The sequence below is a fragment of the Pelodiscus sinensis genome, chromosome 2 (genome assembly GCF_049634645.1).
Source record: "Pelodiscus sinensis isolate JC-2024 chromosome 2, ASM4963464v1, whole genome shotgun sequence".
In the NCBI taxonomy this organism is placed as follows: domain Eukaryota; kingdom Metazoa; phylum Chordata; order Testudines; family Trionychidae; genus Pelodiscus; species Pelodiscus sinensis.
In genome coordinates this window covers 118,082,091-118,105,094 of record NC_134712.1, presented here as the reverse complement: position 1 = coordinate 118,105,094, position 23,004 = coordinate 118,082,091, and the positions used below count along the sequence as shown (strand labels likewise).

The 23,004-nt window shown below is 44.5% G+C and overlaps 1 protein-coding gene and 1 long non-coding RNA gene across 24 annotated transcripts in view; one reads left to right on the top strand and one right to left on the bottom strand.

Moving 5' to 3' along the window:
* LOC102444749 (MARVEL domain-containing protein 3-like) overlaps nucleotides 1–22,803 on the bottom strand; it is a 27,941-nt gene extending 5,138 nt beyond the window's left edge. The window contains exons 1-4 of one of the 4 annotated variants that reach the window (XM_006122883.4): nucleotides 22,475–22,604; nucleotides 22,007–22,209; nucleotides 19,856–20,016; nucleotides 16,161–16,330 (exon numbers count right to left, since the gene is read on the bottom strand). In XM_006122883.4, the coding sequence (XP_006122945.2) occupies nucleotides 16,161–16,330; nucleotides 19,856–19,971 (286 nt within the window). In that variant the 5' untranslated portion in view covers nucleotides 19,972–20,016; nucleotides 22,007–22,209; nucleotides 22,475–22,604. The other 3 variants (XM_014573534.3, XM_075921374.1, XM_014573533.3) reach the window with 3 other exon arrangements.
* Nucleotides 22,435–23,004, top strand: part of LOC142827195 (uncharacterized) — a 58,653-nt gene continuing 58,083 nt past the window's right edge. For 9 of the 20 annotated variants that reach the window (XR_012901708.1, XR_012901705.1, XR_012901703.1 and 6 more), the window contains exon 1: nucleotides 22,437–22,575. This is a non-coding gene — a long non-coding RNA (uncharacterized LOC142827195). Of the gene's footprint in view, nucleotides 22,576–22,652 lie in introns of those variants that run through there. The other 11 variants (XR_012901707.1, XR_012901711.1, XR_012901701.1 and 8 more) reach the window with 10 other exon arrangements.

Genomic DNA, 23,004 nt, shown 5'->3' with positions numbered 1-23,004 from the left:
TGTTTGACTATAAAATCTAAAGTTTTAAGATGATGCAATGACATCACCTTAAACAATAAATTCAACAACGTTAATGTAGGTCGTGTAAAGTGTTGATTCTAACCAGTGAAGCATCCGACACCCTGTTTTACTTAGTTTTGATGTAGATGGTATTTTAGATCTTACTACACATTAGGACTCCAGGGTAGTAAATGTGAAATTGTGAAGAATTTGTCATGGGACTAAGCAAAAAATTATAATGTAGAAATTGCAAAATATTCAAGATGTTAGCATAGTCATAGTGTGTGTCTTGTTTCTGTGCTATCCAGAGCTAGACCTTCAGTATGTGTATAGATGTAATCACTCTATTAACCACTAGAGGGCAGACAAATATTAGTAAACATTTTATCACAGTTAAACATTCAACTCAGTTAAACTTTAGGTTTCCGGAAGCCAAACCTGTAGAATGGCAAACACGTTATCTCTCCTAACTTCTGAAAGTAATTACTGAGTACCTAAGGCAGCTTTTATCCCCACCTTATTCTTTGCAGTAATAACTGAATACAGGCTAAATGCAAGAAACTTCTCACAATGGTTCTGCATTTACTGGCCTTTACAATATGGGACACAAATTGCAAGAAGTCTACAGTCTTTCACTTTATTCTGCCAAATTAATCTCCCTTTCATTTCCCAGTTATCTAGCCAGCTGCTCTCTGTTGTTGTCAGAACTGTATGCGCTTGCAAAGGAGGGACTGAAGCAGCACAACAAGGATTAGGCTATGGAACATCCTTTCTCTTGCTAGGCTGTGTTGATCTAGAAACATTTGCTCTTTGGAACATGAGCCTTCCTGGGGCAAAACCAATTATGCTCTTTAATGGCAGGTCTGAAAAATCGCAGAACTGTACAACAGCATGAAAACTATCGAATCCCAGTCTACAATTTTGCATTGCCTGTAGCTTTCTATGTAATTGCAATGCACCTGATTGACACAGATTTCAGTGAAACTCCCTCTGGGGTAAGGTACTACAGTATGAGTAAGGGTAGCAGAATCTGACCCTTAGACAGCAGGCGAGGAAATAGAGATCAGCATACGTGTAACTGTCTCCAACTGTAGCAGGAGTTGCTTTATGGCATGTTGTGAATTATATTTCAATTGAGACAGGAAATTCAGGTTAGACAGGCTTGTGTGTCTGTATAATTCCACCCCAAAGCTGCCACAAAGCTGACTTATTGAGGAATTTGGGCTCGGCTTCAATGAACCGAGTTTGCTGTACTTGAGTAAACAACACACAGAGGACTCCAGTGACCCTCCACTTCCCAGTTACTTGCAAGGTATTTAGAATGACTAAAATGAGCAAACATCCACTTTTTTTCCTCCTAAATCAAAGAAAAACTATTCTTCTCTGGAGCAAAACTGGCAGCTGTGAATTAGAGGGCAGAAGTGCTGGATTTTGTCAAAGTAATAAACAACTAAACTTACTTAAGGGGTTAATGAAGATTAGATCTCTGGAGTAATAACCCTTCTCAAAGTTTGACTTCCTTCACAGTAGACTTAATACATTGATCAGAATACCCTATCCTAGCCCTGTACAGTCGTCTCAGACGCTCTTGTTCCTTCTGTTCTCATTTACTGCTGCTTCCTAGAAAAACTCCCAAGCTGCTGCTCCTCTTACCATCCTCCAATTCCACCCAGATAGAAGTGTGCTTACATGAAATCCATTTTGTCAAGTTTCCCCACAGCAGCCACACAGGTGCCTATGGCTGCTCTTCTCTAAGCAGAAGGTCAATGCTGCTGCAATCAATCTTCCGGAGTTTGATTTAACAGGTCTAGTAAAGACCCACTACATCAAATGCAGAGGGTACCCCTGATAGTGGCTTGGTACTCATACTCCTCTGAGGAGTAAGGGAAGCTGACAAGAGCATTTGCTCCGATTGGCCTCCCACTGTGGAGGGAAACTCGAATCAAAGTACGTTGATTCCAGCTTCATAACTAATTAACATAGCTGGAATTGTGTATCTTTAGTCGATCTTCTCCTTCAGTATAGACCTGGCCTATATGTTGGGTGCTGTAGAGTACTCAGCCTGCTGTTCATTTCCATATGTCATCACATGTGCTCTGAGCAGGAACCCGTGACCCTGTGATAACAGGCACCGTATCAGAACCATGGCTCTACACATCACTTATACTTGCAGAATGACAATTCTGAACAATTATAAGAGTTTTAAAAAACATCCCTGATCTAAACAAGGCTTAGTCTAAACGTAATACCCACTTTTCTGCACCAGTACAAGCAATGGTGTAGATGGAAGCCCTGATAATGCTGCTCACAAGTGAGCACTAAACATGCCAGTTAGTGGGGCTTGTCCCAAAGCTCATTGTCATCGTATTTATGGTCAGGAAGGAATAGTTCCCCCAAGTTAGACTGGCAGAAACTTAGGGCAAGATAGTAGAATTTGCAGCACAGAATACAGGTCATTTGCTGGTCTAAACTAGAGCCAGTTGTGTATTTTCTTTAGCAATTAAGATGTGCTACCTAACTACTCCTGATAGCCTAGTGTACACAAAGCAGAGTTTAACCCGCACTAAGATGGAGGAGTTGTAGCCTATGCGCCACTCCTGAGGCTTTGATGTTTCAAATTAGGCAGCATGGACTTTAATGCATGCTAATCTACTTCCAATGCTAGTTAGCACCTTCTACTACAACATCCTAACTTTTCAGGCCTAGTTTAGACAAAGCCCTGGGGGCTATTCTTCAGGGCAAGAGCTTCAGCTTAAAGTGCTTGTTCTTACTAGGTGATTTCATAATTAATGAATATTTTTGTCCAGTGTTTTTAGCATCACTTTTAAGGACAGCACAGAATGATTACCAATATCAAGCACCTGAATCCTTCCCCAGATTCCTGTACAACCCAAAAACTAAATAGTGAGCCAGGCAAAAATTCAGATCTCATTCCTCCCACCCATGCAGGCATTAAAAAAATGAACTTTCAGTCCACCTGGCAGATTGGCGGAACTGAAGCTTGTCCGACTCAAAGAAATGGAGTGATGATGACCATTAAATAAGGGAATGGAGCAAGTTTGTTTTGGTGTGTGTGTAGGTGGCTGGGGATAGAGGAGCGTCTGATTATAACTCTGCATTTGACAAGAATCCAAAACAATCCTAATACCACTGCCCATGCACAAAACAGTTCCTTCAATAAATTAGCTGAAATAATTAAAAATTAAAGTGATAATAATTAGCAATGATAAATGAAGGAAGGCAGTAATATTCCCGTAACTTGAGGGTAAAACTGACCCTCTGACCCTCACCTGAACACTGTGTACTATTTGGATGGGTGGTATTCACTGGTGGCCTCCTAAGTGCCAAGCTATACATTTGATGGCTAAAATGAATGTGAAAACTTGTGCTAGTGAAGTGCATAAAATGGAGACTGCTCTGAAAGAAATGTACATGACCAGAACATCTTGGGTTTAATCATTTTAAAATAACTCACCATGACCTGGATGGTTGCCCCAATCTTGAATATGGGATATCATTGTATAATGACTTTGGCTCCAGCTAAGTTCATGTAAGAACTGATTGTATCATAAAAATAGTTTCAATAGCTGTCACCAGAGAGAACAGTTTCTGATCCTGGTAGGATAAACAAAGGTGTATTGTGGTGTGGAATGTGAAGGCAGTTCTGAAAGGAAAACTACCTTTTTTTTTCTTTTAAACTTAATCTTACACTATCTCAACTACTGGTATTGAAGTTGTTTTAAAAAAAATATGGTAACAACATTCATCATGAAGCGAAAAAATACAGGATCTAAGCCAAAGCCCATTTAAATAATCACTCTTCCTGACTTCAGTGGGTTTTTGAGTAGCTCCATTATTCCTTGTGTTGCAAGGATCAAATTGTGTATCTTTTATTAGTACCATTATTGAAAAACCCTGTAGAACTTAATGAAGTAACTGTTCTATATTATTGCTGCTTCTTTATGCATGATGCAAAAGTCCAGCAGAAGTCAAGTTTTATATAGTTTAGTTTTTACAGTTTTTGCAGATGCATATTAAATTTCTGTTAAACCCCGATAGTTTTCGCTTACGCAGGTTTGTACAATTTTTTTTGTAAATCCTCAATCTTGACCACACCCACACTAGGTAAATCCACAGCTCCTCTCTGCCTGAAACTAAATGCTAGATACTCTACCACCTGACCTCATCCCTGGATCAGATAAATATTTAGGTTTACCCAAGCATCCAGGATTCACTTCTGCGCTTCCTTTCCTATCTCATTTTTTGCTGCCCCTCCTGTCATGCAACTAGACTGGCCATTAGAGAGGTCTTAACTCCGCTTCTGTCCTCTTGCAAGCCTGTTGCTGGCTTTCTCCCTTTGGAGAAGAGGGTCTTCTCTGTGACCGGCTGCTATTTGTCCCCTACACTCACCACATCAGCAACTTTGTCTCCTCTTTACTTGTTCCCAGCAGATAATTATTGGGGTGTGTAGATCTGGGTGTCTTGGGACAGGACAAGCTGATGGAAGTGGGAACAGTTAATGATGTTGGGTCAGGTGAGATACATAATACACATCTGTTTAGGAAGCTCATTTCACCCCTCCCTTCATTAAGGCTTATAAAGGGTTATAAGTGGGTGTGATGCTTGTTCTGGTTCTTTCTGGATCACTGGCACATGGAGTGCCTTTTTGCCTTGATCCTCCACTGAACCAAGATGAGTCTGTCAAGTCTAACCACCTTGTCAAGACAACGCATTCTTCCAACCTGGTCCTGAGTACAGGGGGCTCCCTGTGTGGCTTTTTGTCAAGGTATGCAAGAGATCACTCAAGTTTGACTCAGTGGTTTGGTCTCCTGTTCTGCTCTGCTTGGTGGTGTGACTATTTCCCTTGCAAGGTGCCTGTGGCTGAGCTTTCTTTCTGTCATGGCAGGAGAATGCTGCCAGCATCCATGTAAGGATTTCTGTTGGGTTGTCCATTCACAGTTGGGAAAATGGTGAAAGTCAGTAGTTAAATTTAGTTGCTTGTGTTGCCATCCCTGAATGAAGAAAGAGTTCCTTTGTCTGCTTACGTAATGCCCTGGAACAGTTGTTTCGCCCCCCTCTTATGGCCTCTTCGTGGTTCATTTTTCCTTCTCTCGTGTTTTTTAAACTGTGCTGTGTTTTCTCCTCTTTCCCTATTTGTCTGCCTACTCTGACCCTCACCTGAACACTGTGTACTATTTGGATGGGTGGTATTCACTGGTGGCCTCCTAAGTGCCAAGCTATACATTTGATGGCTAAAATGAATGTGAAAACTTGTGCTAGTGAACTGCTGCATAAATCTGCAGCCCTGTGTTCACGAGCTATTCCTGTAGTGGGCTCCATTAGTGGCTTCTATACAAGCAGGGAACAGAGAGCAAGAGGTCAGATATGAATTGGTCAACTCAAGGGTTAAGGCTGTGCAGCCCATTTTACATTCCCTGAGCCAGTGAATCTTTAAAAAAGCAGGTTGACTTTTTTTTTTTAAGATAACTTTTTAAAAAGACCTGACAATACATAGTGACTTGCAAAGGAAGGAGTCAAACAGTTCAGAAAGAGATTCCATATGTAGAACTACTCTTGCCAATACACATTTTGCATTCCACAGAGTAAAGTTACAGCTGAATTTGAGGCTTTACAGGCACCTCTATGCTTCAGCAGCTGGATGGAGAGAGGCGCAAGGGAGATGGACAGTGAAAAAAACCTGACAGAAGAAAGGAGATTCTTTTAAAACACGAGCTGCAGACATGTTAAGATAACATGCTAAAAGCAATTCAGTGAAGCTGGATGTCTCCATGTCACTATAAAGTTGCATGTTCACTTCAGTGTGTTTTTGTTTGTACACCTTGTATACATATCCCTGAGAGATGCAACTGCTGCTATTGAAGTCAACAGCAAACATCCCACTGTCTCTATTGCTGCAGGATCAAATCAACAGAAAACATGCTATGTAAAAAACCCACTCACCCTTCAATTTACATGTTCCCTGTCAGGTGGTGCTCATTTCTCTGGATACTCCTAAATATCCTTAATATTTTTGTCTTGATCCTCCAGTGAACCAAGATGAGTCTGTCAAGTCTAACAACCCAGTCCAAGACCATGTATTCCTCCAACCTTGTCCTGAGTACAGGGGGTACCTTGTGTGGCTTTTTGTCAAAGTATGCAAGAGGTCACTCGGGTAATACTTAAAGCAATGTAATGGCAAACATGAATCACTGAGCCTAGGAATTTCAAGGGAGCCTAAGAGAATTAGCTACCCAAACCCAGTGAATTCAAATGGAATCCAGATGCCTACATTCTGTGGACTCCATTGAAAATATTTTAACATGAGACTATCTTGTTGAATTTATTCAATTCATCAAAATATTTTATGGTCGTAAGCATCTAACAAGCATAAGAATGAAGCATGATAATATCACCTGATGAATACAGCTTCATTCTCATCGGGGCTGCCCCTTAATCTAACTACTATTCTGAAATCATGTATATGCTACTTCAATGTGTGCTACTCATTGGTTAGTTGACAGTGAAACACAATGTAGCATCTTTGTGAGAATCAGAGCCATCCAGTTCATAGGTTGGCTCAGGGTGGCTGTCCCAACCCCTGACCTTTGGAGTGGGGAGGCGTGATGACTACCTCAGCCATCTTAAGGACAGGATCTAGGGAAGCCCCAGAGAATTACTAGGCTGTTTGGTGTGGGGCAGCAGCTGGAGTCTCACCCCCCACAGTGGCTGGAGCTGGAGTGACCTGCCAGCCTCCTCCACCCTCCTCTCCCAGCCCACTATATTCTGCTTTACCACAGCAGCAGAGAGCAGGGTGTCCTGGCCCCATGGGGCTCCACTTCCCACCACTGCAGTGAAGGGGAGCGTAGCAAGTTGGGAGAGGGTAGCAGGGTGGAGTGGCGCAGGCTTCCAGGTCACTCCAGCTGCCACCACCCTGAGGAGTGCAGGAGGGGAGCCTGACCCCTGCTGCCACCCCACACCAGACTCCCTGGCAATCCCCTGGTCTTCAGGCAAGGGGGCAGAGCAGGGGTGGGGCAGAAATGGGGCAGGGCTTGGGGGGGGGGGGGAGGTTGCTTCCCCCCCCTCTCTCCACCCTCCCCCCGACTTGCTGCCTCTGATACAGATACAGCAAGGGGGGAAATACATTTAGTCTACTCGATTACTCATTTACATCCCTAGCTAGGAGGAGGAAGGCACAGCCTCCTTAAACTGCCAGCCTGGCCCCACCCACAACTCCACTCCCAGAATGCCTACTCTAGGTCAGTGGTCCCCAACCTTTTGAGGTTGTCGGGCGCCATGGGGCGTGGCCGTTTGCCGGCCGGGCACCAGGGGGCGGGGACACTAGCGCGCCCGGGGGTGGGCCCCCCCTTGCCGCATGCCCGGGGGCGGCCCCCCCCAGCTGCGCGCCCGGGGGCGGGGCCCCCCCATAGCCGCACGCCCGGGGGGGGGCCCCTCCAAGGGCCGCGCGCCCGGGGCCGGCGCTCCCCCTCCCCCCGCCGAGTGCCGCGCGCCCGGGGCCGGCGCTCCCCCTCCCCCCGCCGAGTGCCGCGCGCCCGGCCCTCCCCCCGCCAAGCGCGCTCCCCCCGCAAGCGCCCGTGCACCATGTGCCTGGGGCCAGGCCAGCCCCGAGCACCTGGCGGGCGCATTGAAATGCCCCCGCGGGCGCCATGGCGCCCGCGGGCACCGTTTAGGGGACCACGGCTCTAGGTGCACTGGGGCAGAGTGTTGCTGCCCCCAGCACCTGCCTTCCCTGTGCTCTGGGGCCAGAGAGGTTGGAGCCACCCCCATCCTATCCCCCCGTTTTCTGGGGCTGGGGACACTGGGTCCCGCACACCCAGTCCAGCCCATGGTGCTGGGGCCAGAGAGGCTGGGGTCATGGGCCACTCCACCTGCTTGTGTGTGGGGGCTTGCAGTTTGGTTCCTTTGGGGGGGACCTAGGCAGGGGAGTGAGGCTTGGGCAGAAGGGGCAGGACTGGGGGCTTGCCTCCCCCCGCTCTACCTTCATCCACCACCTACGGTGCTGGACTTCATAGGTGGCTCCTGACAGATGCAAAACATATGACATAAGTATAACAATAGACATGAAAATGTTGATTCTATGTCTACTGGACTGATCTCTCAGTCTTGGAGATACTGTTTCCAAGCTTTTCATTCCACTACTCAGAGCTACTTTCCAGAACCTATCGCTATGGTTAGAACTTCCAATCACATTCCTAAGAACAAAGGCTTATGGATGCTTACATTGTAATTAGTGCTGGTTTACTAATGCATGAGCATATCCTAGAGCAAGTCATGTTACTGCTCTTCTGTAATTTTTATTTCCTGTTGAAATTAAACTCAGTTGGCTTTTACTACAGGATAAAAGTGAAATTAGAAAACGCCCTTGTTTCTAAGAGATACCATTCTCTAAGATGGCAGGGGTCGGAACAATCAGGGCATTTACAGTTTAGGTTAGAGGTATGTTCACTAGCAATCTGTTATATAATGCAGCTGAGGAATACAACCCTATTCACTGCATTTGCTTTGAGCCACATTCATGCTGCTAGGAAATAGGCTTTCTGTTACTCTGCAAACTGTGTCTCAAGCACCTTTAATTTTTATGGAAATGAGAGATTAGTTAGACCAGAGTTAAAATAGATGATTAATGTAAGAATTTTTATTAAATAACTTTTTGATTGTTCAGAATGGGCGAGAGTAATATGCAGATAGACAGTGATAGAACTTTGTGCACTTTTACTTTATAAACAAAAGTAAAGACATTTTACCATGTCACTGTTGCCTTTTCCTTCACATCGATAAAAATATACTGAAACAAAACTAAAGTATGCAGTATCTCAGGGTTTTTTTTTGGGGGGGGGGAGGTGCCTGGGGGGGAGTAAGCATCCCCCAAACATTTCTAACTTATTTAAGATTAGAGATTTACTTACACACTTGACAGTTTTTGCCCAATCTTTGAAAGACGAAAGCCATGTCAGGCTCAAATCTAGCACTTTCCCATACCACCTTCTGCCTCTCTACATCCTCTCACTGTCCTGTCATTCAACTGAAGTAAACCTATGTGAGCAAAAGCCTAAATAACAAATGTATTTTCATTGGCACAGGAAAAGGACATACAAAAAATAAGAGCAATTATAAAGCAAATAAAATGTAATATTCTATTAGTCTATTGCCAAACTTCAAAAATATTTCCATCCTATGTTTTCTTAGCTTATTACAAAAACTGTATGTCAGATAAGCTGTAAGTAACTATTGCAAAAAGCAGTTCCTTCATTTATAGGAAGGCTTTATTAAAGTGTCACCATTATTGAGATGGGGATATGAAAGAAAAATTTACAAATATGGGATTCTTATAAGCACTATTATCTTGAAATCAGTCAGTTAAAATAGATCTCGGGGTAATCATTTTTTTGGTTAAGACCAGCCTCCCAAGATGCCCTTCCAATCGAGTATAGTCTCACTTGGCTATGTTTTTCCAGTAATTTTCACATCTTTTCTGAAACATGATATAGGAGAAACTGACTATACAGGGGAGGGCAATACAGAGTTGTACACAAATTGCTATCAAGTGCACAAGATTTGTAATAAAAGTAGTGCCAGTATAGATTCCTTCAGTTATAGTGCTATTATGTTACTTGTAACAAAAGCAGATTAAATACTCAGATGTGTGACTTCTTTTAAATAAAATTGATAGTCTCTTAAGTCCACATAAATTAATATATAAAGGGGTTTGTATTTTTGAAATGTTTTTCACATGTTTAGGTTGTTTCCACTTTAAACAATGAATAAATCCTCAGTTAATATTGTCATCAAATATCAATATTCTAAAATAATTTTCCAGTGGCTAATTCCATTAATTTTTTTTCTAAATCAAATTCGATTATTTGTTAAGCCTTCAACCGTTATCCTCCAAAATTGTATTGGGAGTGATTAGCTATCGATTTCTGGGGGAGCACATTCCTTACTTTGCTGGCAGCTATTTCGAATACCAATAATATCTAAAACTGAGGCTGGTAAATTCTGTTGCAAGAACAGGACACACAGGAAATAGATCTTGCCTTGCACAATATAAACATGGCTAACAGCAGGTTTATCTAAGTACTATAGTTTATTTATATAGTTGTATTAATTCACATTCTCACCACTGTACTTGACAAAATAATAAAAGCAATATGAAATAGATCTTGACACAGATGCCTTGCTTTGATAGGTTTTATAGCTTAATAAAGTAGAGAGGCATGGTTTTGTCTTGATAAATAATGCAATAACTCTGTGGATCATTTTAGCATCACAAGGAACAATATTTCCCTGAAATAATTTTTACAATTCCTTTGAATATTAAGAGATTTTTTGAAATTAGAATTCTGTTTTTGCACAATAGTTTTTCATTTGACAGCTGGAAAAAGGATATTAGATAAACGTGGCCTGGAAAGGTCAAAGGGTCAATATACTTCAGGAAAATTAGATCCAACATGAACAGGAAATGGCTTGTTTTTCTAAAAACAAAAGTGTAAGGAAAGGAAGAACCTCATCTTGCAAGAAAGATGGTGGTAAAACTGTCAGGTGAGTGAGAAATGTTTTTTAAAGGATCTTTTTATAGTCCTTGCTCCCACATACAAGTTAGAAATTCAATTTAAGGAAGTTCTAACTCATTTTATTTCCTCTGTCTCCCTCCAGAGAGTATTTTAAAGAGGAAAAAAATATGAAAACTTAAATAACATCAAATGTTATGGGAAAATGTTTTAGGTGGTAGCTTTCTTTTATGGTATCCAGTACTAGGCTGTTTTATTATTTAAACAAATGCGCACAAAAGAAGGGAGCAGAGAGAAAAGCAAGATGCAGCAGAAAAGCAGTTCCTTTCTCGGGTATTTGTAGTTTAGTTTATGGAAGACTGCAGCACATAAACCAACTGGCCTCTCCTAGACCACTGTTTACGTCTTGTTGGCTCTCAGGGGAAAAAAATTCTGGGTGACCAAGCAAGGCAAAGATTGAGAGATCTGGTCATTTGGATATTTTTATGACCAGTATGGAAAGCCAAGTGTGCAAGGGTTACTCTTATCCTTGCAATCTTAATAAAAAAAAAGAATAAGATGAGAGCAGAAATTGAAACAAGAAGATAGCAGTAGCCCTAAATTCACACAGCAAGTGTTGCTCAGGGAACAGTCATGGACAAGATGATACAGTAAAACTCCATTGGTGCGGCATCCAATGCTCCGGCACTCCTGATGGTCCGGCACAATCGGGAACACGGAAGTGCTCGGGGCAGCCAGACAATTGGAGCTACTCTGTGCCTGGCTTCCCCGATTCAGCTGCTGCTGAAACTGACCAGCAGCTGAATCGGGGAAGCCGGGGGCAGAGCAGCTGGGGTACTGCCGGGTTGGTCCCGTAGCGCTTCCCCTCGGGGCTGCGGGACCAACCTGGCAGCACCCCAGCTGCTCTGCCCCAGGCGCCCCGATTCAGCCGCTGCTGAAACTGACCAGCAGCGGCTGAATCAGGGACGCCTGGGGCAGAGCCGGACTATCGGAAGGGGGGGCTATGAGGGGTCTGGAGTGGCATCCCCCCCACTGCACCCCAGATCCCTTATAGCCCCCCTTTCTGATAGTTAGGCATATCTGATAATCCGGCACCCCCTGGATCCTAAAGGTGCCGGATTATTGGAAGTTTACTGTATTTGGCTCCCTATTCCGGTCTGAGCAGAGCTTATTTCAGAATCAGGAAAAAGAAGGTTCGATCATGTAGTGGTAGACACAATTCATGGGGGGGTAAGTACACATCAGTTTCCAGATATTTCTCAGAAAATATCCAAAGGGAGCAGCGATGCCCTCAGAGAACAAAGAGAAACTATTATAAAACAGAAAGATACCAGTTCTGCTTGTCTGGCAAGAACAGGGTAAAGGAGGCTTTTTTCCAGATCATTCAAGCTGTGTATATTTTATCATTAAATCGGTAGACTCATAAGAAATCTAGGTTCCTAGAAAAATCACTGGATTCACAAATAGGGATATAAGCGATCGACTACCTGATAAGCCTAAACTTATCGGTTAATCGAGTCGACTACTCACTCCCCCATCCCCCAGCAAGGGGTGGAGGAACAGCAATCAGAGACAGCAAGGGGTGGAGGAACAGGAGCCCGTTATGGAGGGAGCATTTTAAATGGGGGTGCCACACAATTGGAAATTAGTGGAACCAAGCCAAGGATGTTTATTCCCCTGGTGTGGGTGGGGTGGGGAGAGGAGGTGCGGGTGAAATAAGCGCAGACTCAATATTAATCACACAGTGAGGAGGTTTACAGGCCCTGCGCTACCCACGTGAGCCTGTGCACCACACACAGCATGAAGGGAGCCACACAAGGCAGTTTAGACCCTATGCCCTGGCTAGGCACTTCGGAGCACTCCACTCTGTGCATTCACTCACCTGTCATCTCCCCCCTGCTTTCTTCCTTCCCTCCCCTTCTCTAGAGCCTGGCTAGTTCCTGACTTCAGTTTTGATGCATTTTAAACATGCGTGCACAAACACACGCTATGAATTGGAGCGAACTGAATTAGAAACCAGACCTGGGTGTTCCTAAGTAGCCCTGTACCCCCAAGAATAAATGCCCCCCCATCTTGCCTCGCAATCTGGCAAACAAAGAGTTTCCTTTTGATTCTCACACTTGCTATAATTTTTAAATATAATTGACTTTGCACCTGGCTAACCAAATCTGTGAGGGTTTGTTTGTTTGCCTGCATGGGGCATCGGGAACGAGCCGACTCCCCCGCCCCCGCCATTTGCTTCCTTCCCTCCCTGGCCAGGGCTTGCTCACAGCAAAGTGTTCACAGAGGTAGGTTGCAATTCAGAACTTACAGGCAGCAAGTGAGCCAGGAGCGGCAGATTTGCTAATCCGGTGGTTAATGATCATCCCCCCCCCCACACACACATACACCCCTCACACCCTGATTGATCGGTGATGTTGGGTTTGCAACCGCAGGGAGAGGTGAAGGCACAAACCCTGCCCCAGCCTCAGGGAGAGCAAACCTTTCCTTCTTTGCCTGCCTCTCTCGAAAGTGATTTTTTTTCGCAGTGCCTCTCGCTCCGCAGCGCTTGCAAGGCAAAGAGCTGGCGATTGAAGTCTAGGGAGCAGAGTCTGAACCCTGCCCTCCCTGCTTTATCCAACCACTCCTTTATTGTTAAGCCTCATTTCTCTTTTCTTGGTCTCACCAGTCTGGGACCAATGTGGCTCTGCATTTTAAATGTAGTAAGGTTTAAAATGCAGCGCTGCAGCAGTACTGGCTCTGTCCTGGATTGGGCCAGTTGGGGACCTACCCCTGCTGCAGATCTGCAGCTTAAATGTAGTAGGAGCTTGGTTATGGCTCCTACTAGGTTTAAACTGCAGAGCGGCAGCAGGAGTAGCTCCTGTACCAGTGTGAGCTAGGACAGAGCACCTTCCCCTATCGACTAATTGCGTAGTCGATACAAATGTTATCGACTACAAGATGAGTCAGTTACCCACCTCTTAATATCCCTATCCACAAAACCTGAGTTCAGCTGCTAGGCGACCTATACACCCGCATGAGGACACAGTGGTGCCTCAGAATGGGATTCACAAAAGCCAGCCTGATGGGAGGCTCCTCGTCTAAGCCATCCAAGTTGAGGTGTGCGCTCTAAAGCCAGCTCCTTTTGGAGACAGTTATCTAAGGCTTTATCTACACTACAAAGTTTTGTCGTCAAAACCTGCCTTTTGGCGACAAAACAGTGACAGCATACACATTGCAATGGGACTTTTTTGTAGGGAAAAGCACCCAGTTTCACTGACACAAGCTTCCACCCCTCTGAAAGACTTTTTTCTCCTCCCTTTATTGTCAACAAAGACTCAAGATAGACTCTGCTGTTTGTTTCGTCAACAGAACTGGCTTCCACCAGTATCCCAAAATGCCTGCCTGCCTTTTGATGGCTCTGCTCAGGTTTGACACAGCTGCCATGCAGCTGTGTCCCTCTCTTTTCAAAGCACCAGGAATTGTCTGACAGCTGAGTGAGCTGCTTTATTTGTGAACAAAAGAAGAGCAAACCATTGGAGTGCTTCTCTTCTGCCCTGCACTGGGAACACAGCAACAGGCAGATTGCTGATTCAGGGGGAAGAGACATGTTGCTTTGCTGCTTTTTCATTCCTCAACATGGAGAGCTACTCATGATGGCAGTTGAAGAGACTGTGGGAGAACTGAGGGGGAATCCCAAGATGTACAGGGATCGGCTTTGCCTTCCCACAACGTGGCACAACTTTGCACACTAGCAATGATGGTGCCCCCCCCCCCCCCCCCCATGTGGACATGATCTATTAACGGGGGAGCAAGCGAGAGCATTCTCTGGCGATTTTTGTTTTGTTGACTTGTGTGTCAACATAAGTTGCTGGGTTTGTTTTGTTTTTGTTTTTTTTAACAAAACTTGGTAGTGTAGACATACCTTAAATCCTCAGTGCAGGGAAGTGCCTAACTACTTGAGATTGAGCTGCAAAAACCTGTCTTGGTGTTAAGCACCTAATACCATTTAACAAAAAAGCTTGAGGGGGAAAAGAAGACAAGGAAGTACCCCTCCCTCACAACCTTTGGCCTAACCACTAGGCAAAAAGGTCACCAGTTCAAGGACCCCTACCATACCTGAGGGGAGAAGGTGAGTGCCTAGACCACTGATCTGTAGGATAGTCCAGCATGTTGCTCCCTCAATCTCTCTTGATGAAGCTATTCCACTATGAATAAATACGTAAGTCACTGGAGTAGGGAGTCTGGGCCCTAGGTCTCCCACCTCCAAGGCAGTAGAGTCACTCAGGCTTGCTCTGGCTCTCTCATCTAAGGTTGCCAGCTTTCTAATTGTACAAAACTGAGCACCTGAGGCCCTACCCTCTGCACATTCCACTCCCTCCCTCTGTTGCTTGTTCTCCTGGCCAATCGGGGCTGCGGAGCCAGTGCCTGGGGCAGGGGCAGAGCCCGAGCCCCTATGACTGCACACTGCCTGTGACGGACCTCCCACCATGCTTTTGGAAATGGACTTATGGACATGAATATACATATCTCAAAAGTGTTTTGAGCAAATCATTTTGTGTAACCCATCAGTCTTCATGTCACAATTCACTGTTTCTCTTTATCTTACATACAACAGAGTATCATTTGTGTGTGTAAAATTAGACACGTGGCGTGGGGAATACTTTGTGGGTTTCAAATGTGTGAATGAGAGACATAGAGAGTGGCTGGGCTGCACCTGAAGGAAGGAGCCTGAGACCCCAGGGTGGGGAAGAGAGACCTGGTTTAGACTGGCAGCTGGAAAAGAAGTGGATTGAGGCCACTCCCTACCAACCACTGCTCAGGCTGAAGGACAAAAGAGATAATTTAACAGTTGAGGGTAACACCCTCCATGTGTCTCATTCACACATTTGAAAGCCACAAAGTATTCCCCACACCACGTGTCTAATTTTATACACACAAATGATACCTACAACAGAGTAAGATAAAGAGAACCAGTGGATTGTGACATGAAGACTGATGGGTTACATGAAATGATTCGCTCAAAACACTTCTGAGGTATGTATATTCATGTCCGTAAATCCATTCCCAAAAGTATGGGGGAGGAGGGTCCGTCACACAGCCCTTGAGTCTAGAAGGTGAGGAACATGTTGCTGCTTCTGGGTAGGGATCCTGCCATCCCCACACCAACCAAACTTTTAATGGCCTGGTCAGGAATGCTGACTGGAGCTACCAGGGTCCCATTTTGTCTGGGCGGTGTGGTCAAAAGCTGGACACCTGACAACCCTACTCTCATCTCAATGACTGAGTGATTCCTTAATGCAAAATTCTGAAGTTACATAAAGGCTTAGGGGCCTAGAAATGCAAACAGGTGCGTAGAAGAATTTACAAAAGCCTCTAAGCAACCTAGAAAGTCAGTGGGCAATTACTATTTAACACAGGTGCTTTTATGACTCTAAGAGCCTATTTGTATCTTCAGTCATATCTGTAAACCTGGCCTGTAGACATTTTACGACTAATAACTAAGCTGTAGTTTTTTGCCATTCATGAATCTCTGGACTTTGTTATTCAGTCCCCTGCCTCTTTTGACCCTTTGTCTAAGTTTGTGTTAATGAAACAAGGGGACACATCTCTAGAGAGACACAAGGGTGGTAAGTAAAATAAAAATCCACATACCTCTCCTCGTGCATAGCTTGTTACATTTCTCTGAAAAGGTCTCTTTCTGGGGATTAAGATGTGGTGGATAGCTGACATATTCATGAGTTATTGCTATGTTTTTTTGGTACGGGTCTGAATAAGCAGTAGAAGGTCTTGAGTGTTGGTTGCCCGGAGTGCCTTGTGTTGACCTGCAAATAGGATAGAAGTAAAGGATTATATATAGGCAACAACATAGTCTAATGTTTCGGGGAAAGTGAAGCCAAAAAAAGTATTAATTTTAGTTTCTGTAATTTTTGCTAACTTATTTGCTTCACTGGTATGTGTTTGTATGTGTATGTAACTTTTATTTGCAGATAATTGATCAAATGAGATCCGTTAGCAAGAATATTCATGAAAAGAAAATCTATTACCTGGTTGCAAGAATAAATATTCACAATGTTTTGTTAATGTCTCACATGGGGTTGCCAGGCATTTGATTTTTGACAGGAATGCCCAGTCAAAAATGAAGCCTGGCAGTTCTGGTCAGCATTACTAAACTGGTCTTTAAGGGTACATCTATCTACACAGAAGGGCTAAAGTTGGAATAAGATATACAACTTCAGCTACGTCAATTGCATAACTTAAGGCAAAATAACTTATTTCGGCTTTTGGCGCTGTCTACACAGCAGGAAGTCGAAGGAAGGACACTCTTCCTTCGACTTCGCTGATTCCTCATGATGAGGGTTACAGGAGTTGGAGTAAGAAGTCCTCCAGCTTGACACTGTTCCAAAATGAGCTACACTACAAGCCCCTTTTGTTATTTCGGAATAACGTTAGTTATTCCGAAATATCGCTGCTGTGTAGACATACCCTAAAAGGCCAGTCAGTGGTGCAGCAGGCCTCAGGAAGACTCCCTGTAATCTTTTCACACCCTGGAGCCAGAAAGTTGCAGCACTGTAAAGTGGCAGTATAGACTTAGCCCCAGTTGCTTCCCCTTTCTCTGAACTCCGACATAAGAAACATTCTGAAACTGGAAGAAAGTACTACAGCAATTAACACAATATTCCAGCTGCAGTAGCACCAGCATCAATGTATAAGATTACTGCCTTTCAGCTTGAATTTGCATTAGCCATTTTGTTGCTATATCATAATGTCAACTCCACTATGAATACAGATTTTGCCATTTGTAATGGACTAGGAGACTATATCCCATCTTGGCAAACAATGACCTAACTTCAGTTATGCATGCCTTCATTTATTCAGGACTACAGCAATGCAGTATGCTGGGGCATGAAACCATCAGTATTTAGTTTGGTCCAGCTAGTACTGAGATGTACTACAATAGTCTGTAACAGTAACATATGTTCTTAGTATCACACATGTCTGCTACTATTCCTAGAGAATAGCAAGTTAACTTCCAGGTCTTAGCTCTTTATCTGCAAGGATCAAAATGGCTTGGGCCCAAGAAAACTACAAAAAATTGCCTGGAGCTCTGGTATGAGGTCTGTGGTCAACAACTTAGTTACAACAGATCTTTCTATCACAGGGCACGGGGGTGGAGAATGCATCTTTGTAGGAGAGTGCTTTCTTGGGGGCAGGTTTGAAACCTGCAAAACAAATCACTCCAGGAACGAACAATCATCACAGGCCTCTCACTTTCTGTGCCAAATGCAAAACATTCTTCTCTGACCCACATTCTCTAATATACAGATGTGATGTGTGAACATAAAAGCCCTATCAAACCAAAATACAACACTGACCTACAACTAAAACAAAGTTCTCCCTCAGGGAGGATGAGAGAATGAATAGCATGTGACAGATGTTACAGATTCCAGTGCGCTCCACTTCTACGGTTATGAGGATAGAACAAGAAAATGTATAGAACAGAACATGTCTAATTTGTTGTCTTATTACTGTACTATTAAATTTACTCTAGTATTGTTGCTTTAAAATTTCTCCTTCCAACTGAACATCTGTCTGAGATTACTTATGCTCAGGTCTATTAGCCTGCCTTTTTCCTCAAATTATTTTTTATTTTCTGATCTCTACGTTTTTTTGCAGTTCTGTCTTCCTACAATTCCATCAATTTAACATAATCCACAAATATCAGTTAATGTGTAAGCAAAAGCATCCTCACTGGGTAGAGAATTGAGATTTCTTTTTCTCTCATTCTTCTTTAACTTTAATCTAAATCCTAAATCAGACAAACCTAATTTATCTGCAGATTATTGCTGCCATCAGCTATATTTTGGCTGAGACATTCCTAAGTTTTCTGGTTTTTGTCCTGGGTCTCAGGCAGGTGCCTGACAAACTAAACTGTGATTTATAAAATCTGTCAGCTAACATGAAAGGAATCCCTTTGATACTTCTGGTGCAGCTGCTTCTCCCTATTGTAGTGTGCTACTTGCCAGGAATGCTGATGTTCAGAAAAACAGTGTGTTAAAGTTCCAAAGAAAATATGGTCTTTTTGAAATTTTCTAGCAGTTCTTTTCACAGTTACTGTACTCCCATTCTTCTCTGTGGACTGGATTCTCAGTCTGGATTACATTTCCAATGATGCAACACTTTCTCCCAGCTTGATGAGGCGAGGTGGTGTGTTGATCAGAATCTATGGCCATGGGACATCATGGGAAATATACTCTGGCCAGAAAGAGAAACCCATATTGAAGACTGGGCTCATTCAGCATCAAAACTACAACTCCCATGATACAAAATGACATTTCAGTGCATCAAAACACTTTAGTTTTCAGCTGAAAACTGTTTCCTTCCCAATTTTCCATATCCTTTCATAAATTGTCAATGATACAGCAAGTTCACTGGCAATTTTTTTTAATTTTCTAAAATTCACATCAGCTGGACCAGATGATTATCTTTATATTTCCCTGTATTCTCTACTTTTCCCTTTATCACTAGTTATGTAGGTTGTCTTTGAATATCTTTTTTTCCTTCCTGTTAAATATAGATTTTTAAGGATGTCAGTATTTCTGCCTTTTTTTTTAAATCAATTAAATTCATCCTGCTCCCCTTTACTTTTCTCTTATTTTATTAATGGTTCTGAGAATTCGTTGTTGTCTCCTCTCTTAAATGCATTAAAACAAGCCAGGATGCATTCCAGTGTGATCTAGTCTGGACAGGGAGAGCAAAATACATGCCAGTTTCTGAGGCTACCCCAAACTTCTCCATTAGCTACTTCACATAATGCATCACATTTATCCCAGACACTGAGGCCTTACTTACAAACTAACACTGGTCTACTAAAGAATGACCATATGTGTTTGCACCAATTTATTCTGATTTAGCTTATAAACCTATTCCTAGTTGAAATAAGCCTTCACTGAGCCTTAGGATCTGTTTAAACCAGTGCAACTATGAACGTACAGAAGTATGCACCAAATATCACTTCTGGAGAGATGGGGACATAACCAACCCCTCTTATGACCCATCCACATCTCTCCCTTCCCCTCCCACTTCCTTCTCCACCTCCATGTCTCACTCTCACCTCCATCCCTTACTCCCAGCCCACATGTAATTTTTTATTACAAATAATGTTTAATTACAGGCTTCCTTTAAAACTTTCACTAATTAAATTATTCTACCACGATTCTGAATGTGGCATATTTAAGTTTCTGAACTTCATGGCTGAACATGCCTTCACTGACACTGTTTTACATTCAGATTATGGTTCTTACAAACAAGCTCTGCATCCCATAGTAAGGGACAAAGAGATGACGCACCTTCCATTGGATGGGTGTGGCTTTTTAGCCCTTCTCTCCTCCTGGTGTCTGTCAGATCTGTGGCTGTCATGATATTGGTACTGGTTATCATGGTGAGGCCTCTCAGCATGAGACATCTTGTTTCTGTCATGTGTTTCTTCTTGCTGAAATAATCTTCTGAGCTAGAGAGATAAAACCAATCCAGTTTATAGTTCTAATTACTCATTGACCAGCCTTTGCACAACACCATCACCCCTGTGGCTAGTTAAGATTTCAGTAAAGGTGATCAAGTAGTATAGCGTGTGCTGGGGAGGCAAGCAGTCCTGAGTCCACGAGTGAAGTGTAGTTTCATGAAAAAGTAGTAAGTATTCCTTTGTACTTTTCCATTGCCAAGTAACTTTGACTTATCTGTGTTCAACACCACAGGTATTAAAATAGATTTTTCTTCTCTCCTAACCTGATTACAAGAACCATGTACAGTATTCTCCTGCATTCTTATATAAAGCATATTTTAAGATTCCTGTTCTGGTGTCTTTTTGTGTAGGACATTAAGCACAGGAAATGCCCACCTACCTACTTAGGTCTGCATTGTGTGAATGTGTGGTTCCTACTTACTAGGAACCATGTATATCTGAGAGCAAATTTAGCCTGTTAGGTATGTTTAAGGACAGAGCACAAGTGAATGTGATGCACTTTAAAGTAAGGATGTTAAATTGCAGCTATCTGGCTAATTGTGTAGTCGATCCAATTAGTCGATAAGGGGCGCTCTGCAGTGCCACAGCGGGGGTAGCTCCCAGACCCAGCTGGGGATGGGACTAAGCAGTCCCCGGCTCCCACCAACTCCATGAGCCATGCGCTGCAGCTCTGCATTTTAAATGTAGTAAGAGCCACTGGGCTCTACTAAATTAAAAATGCAGAGCTGCAGCACTCTGGACCAGCCTGAGCTGGGACTCCTTGGGTTCCGGCTCATGCCAAGTCCAGCAGCCCCTGTTCATGGTGGCCAGGGCTGGCTGTGGCTATGGCCTGCCTCCCTTGGCAGTAGTTTCCCCTATCACCCACCTACCCCCCACTGATGGAGGCAGCACCACGAAGGTGCTGAGGGGGAACAGGCTTTTAACCCTGCTCCCCAGAACTGGCTCCTATTCTCCCTCCTCCCCAACTTGCTGCCTCTCAGACAGATGCAGCAGTGTGGTGGGGGGGGGGGGGGAGGGTGCAAGTACTTTACTTGACTACCTGATAATCAAGTAGTCAACTATTCACTTACGTCCCTATTTTAAAGGAAGGATTATAATTATCTCTACATCTTCATCTTATCTGAAGAAGTAGGTTTTGCCCATGAAATCTCATTATCCTATATATATTTGTTAGTCTCTAAAAACACATAGTCCTGGGTCACCTTAAAATTCTCTCTACAGTTTGTGCTTCAACCTAGATTTTGTTCCTAGATCTATCCACCTACTTCTGTCACCACCCTCCAAAACCCTCAAACTTTTAATATGGAGACAAGTAGGAGTACATTATCCTCCCCAATAAATGTTATACAGTCAGGAAATTGAAATGTAAGATTAACTTTAAAAGGAGTCCCTACATATTAAATCATGGGTTATTGTACCTAAACAACCTTGTCTCTGCTGAGTGGGAACACCATGAAACACCCAGACACTTATGATTAATGTATAGAAGTTTGTAGTTTTAGCTTAGATGTAACTGATTTTAGAAGTCTTCCCCTCCAGTCTCTCCTACCCCCCTCCCTGGTGAAGGGAGGAGTTAAGGTTGTATACCTGCAACTGGGGAACCACCATCTTCCCTGAAGACAGCATGGCTACATGCCCAGTTTTCTCAAAGGAAGGCTGTGTCATTTTTAAAGCAGGCCATTGTCTCTCCTGAAAGTACTTCTGGCCTTGCTTTCATTGAAAACAAAAAGAAACTGCAGGTAATTTGGGCCATTTGTGGGATTCTCTGGGGAAAGAGAAACTGTTTTAAAGTGACAGCCTCCCCCCCAAAAAAGACCCATACTTTCTTCTAATGTAGCCAATGCATGAGATTTCAATGATTTCTAATTATGAGAAGTTTGCATTATTCCATTAAAATTATGCAGAGTGCTTAAAGTAAGTTTAGTCAAATGACGTGTATCCCTGTGACGTCTTAGCGCTGTGGCTCTGGGAAGCTTACACTGTGCCTGAATCCTTAGCTGTGGCCCCACACTCGCTTGCCCTGCTTCTCAGCTGTGCCTCGTGCTGCTCGAGATCTGGGACAGGCCCTTTACAAGTCTCTGCTCTTTAATTTCCTCACTGGGCCCAGCAGATACGAGAGAGAGATTCCGCTGGATTCCCAGTCAAAATTTCAACCCCGCCCTCCTGCCCTTTAAGCGGCTCCTAGGGGAGAAAGCAAGCGCTTAAGTAAACAAGGCGGATTTCACACGGGTCACACCTCCCCTCTCCCCCAACCAGCAAGGGCCACTCAGAGCCAGACCGTCCCAGCTCTTCTGCCCTGGCCTCCCTCCTCCCCCACGCCCCATTATTTAAGACCCCCTGGCTGCATGAGACTCTGCGCCGCCTCCTTCCCCTGGACCCCACCCCACGCGCGTCTCCTGGCCTCCCCGCCGGGCGGCGCTTGGAAAGGGCCCTGGAGGCGCCTCACGTGTCTGGGGGCAGCAGTGCCCCGCTGCTGGTGGGGGAGAGTTGGCGTCGCTGCAAGCTGCGCCCCGGCGCCTCTGGGGCTCCCGCTCCCGGCCAGCCGCGGTGCGTTTCCTTGTGTGTGCGGGGCGGGGCGGGGCGGGGAGGGAAGAGTCTCGCAGGTGGAGGGCGGGTCCCTGCCCCTCCCGGCGAAGGCTGGCGCTTGCCCGCCAGAGCAGTTTCGCTCCGCACCCTGCGTGCGGCCCCGGAGGCCAAAGGGCGGGCGCCAGGGAGCGTGCGTGGCGTGGGGCCCGGGGGGCGCCTTGCATGCGCCCCGCATTTCGCAGCTGTGGCTACGTCGTTGTGCCACGCATGTGTGCGCCCCGCAGGAGCGAGGGGAGCCAAGGCAGCAGGCCTGAGAGTTGGGGGCAACTAATTCCCTGCCTTCGCCCTTGCGCCAGTGTCTTGCGGGTATGTTTGGGGGCAGTGGGGCCCCCGCCAGAGGGACGTGTAGGGTACGCAGAGGTCTTTCAAGGGACACGTCAGTTCAGCCAG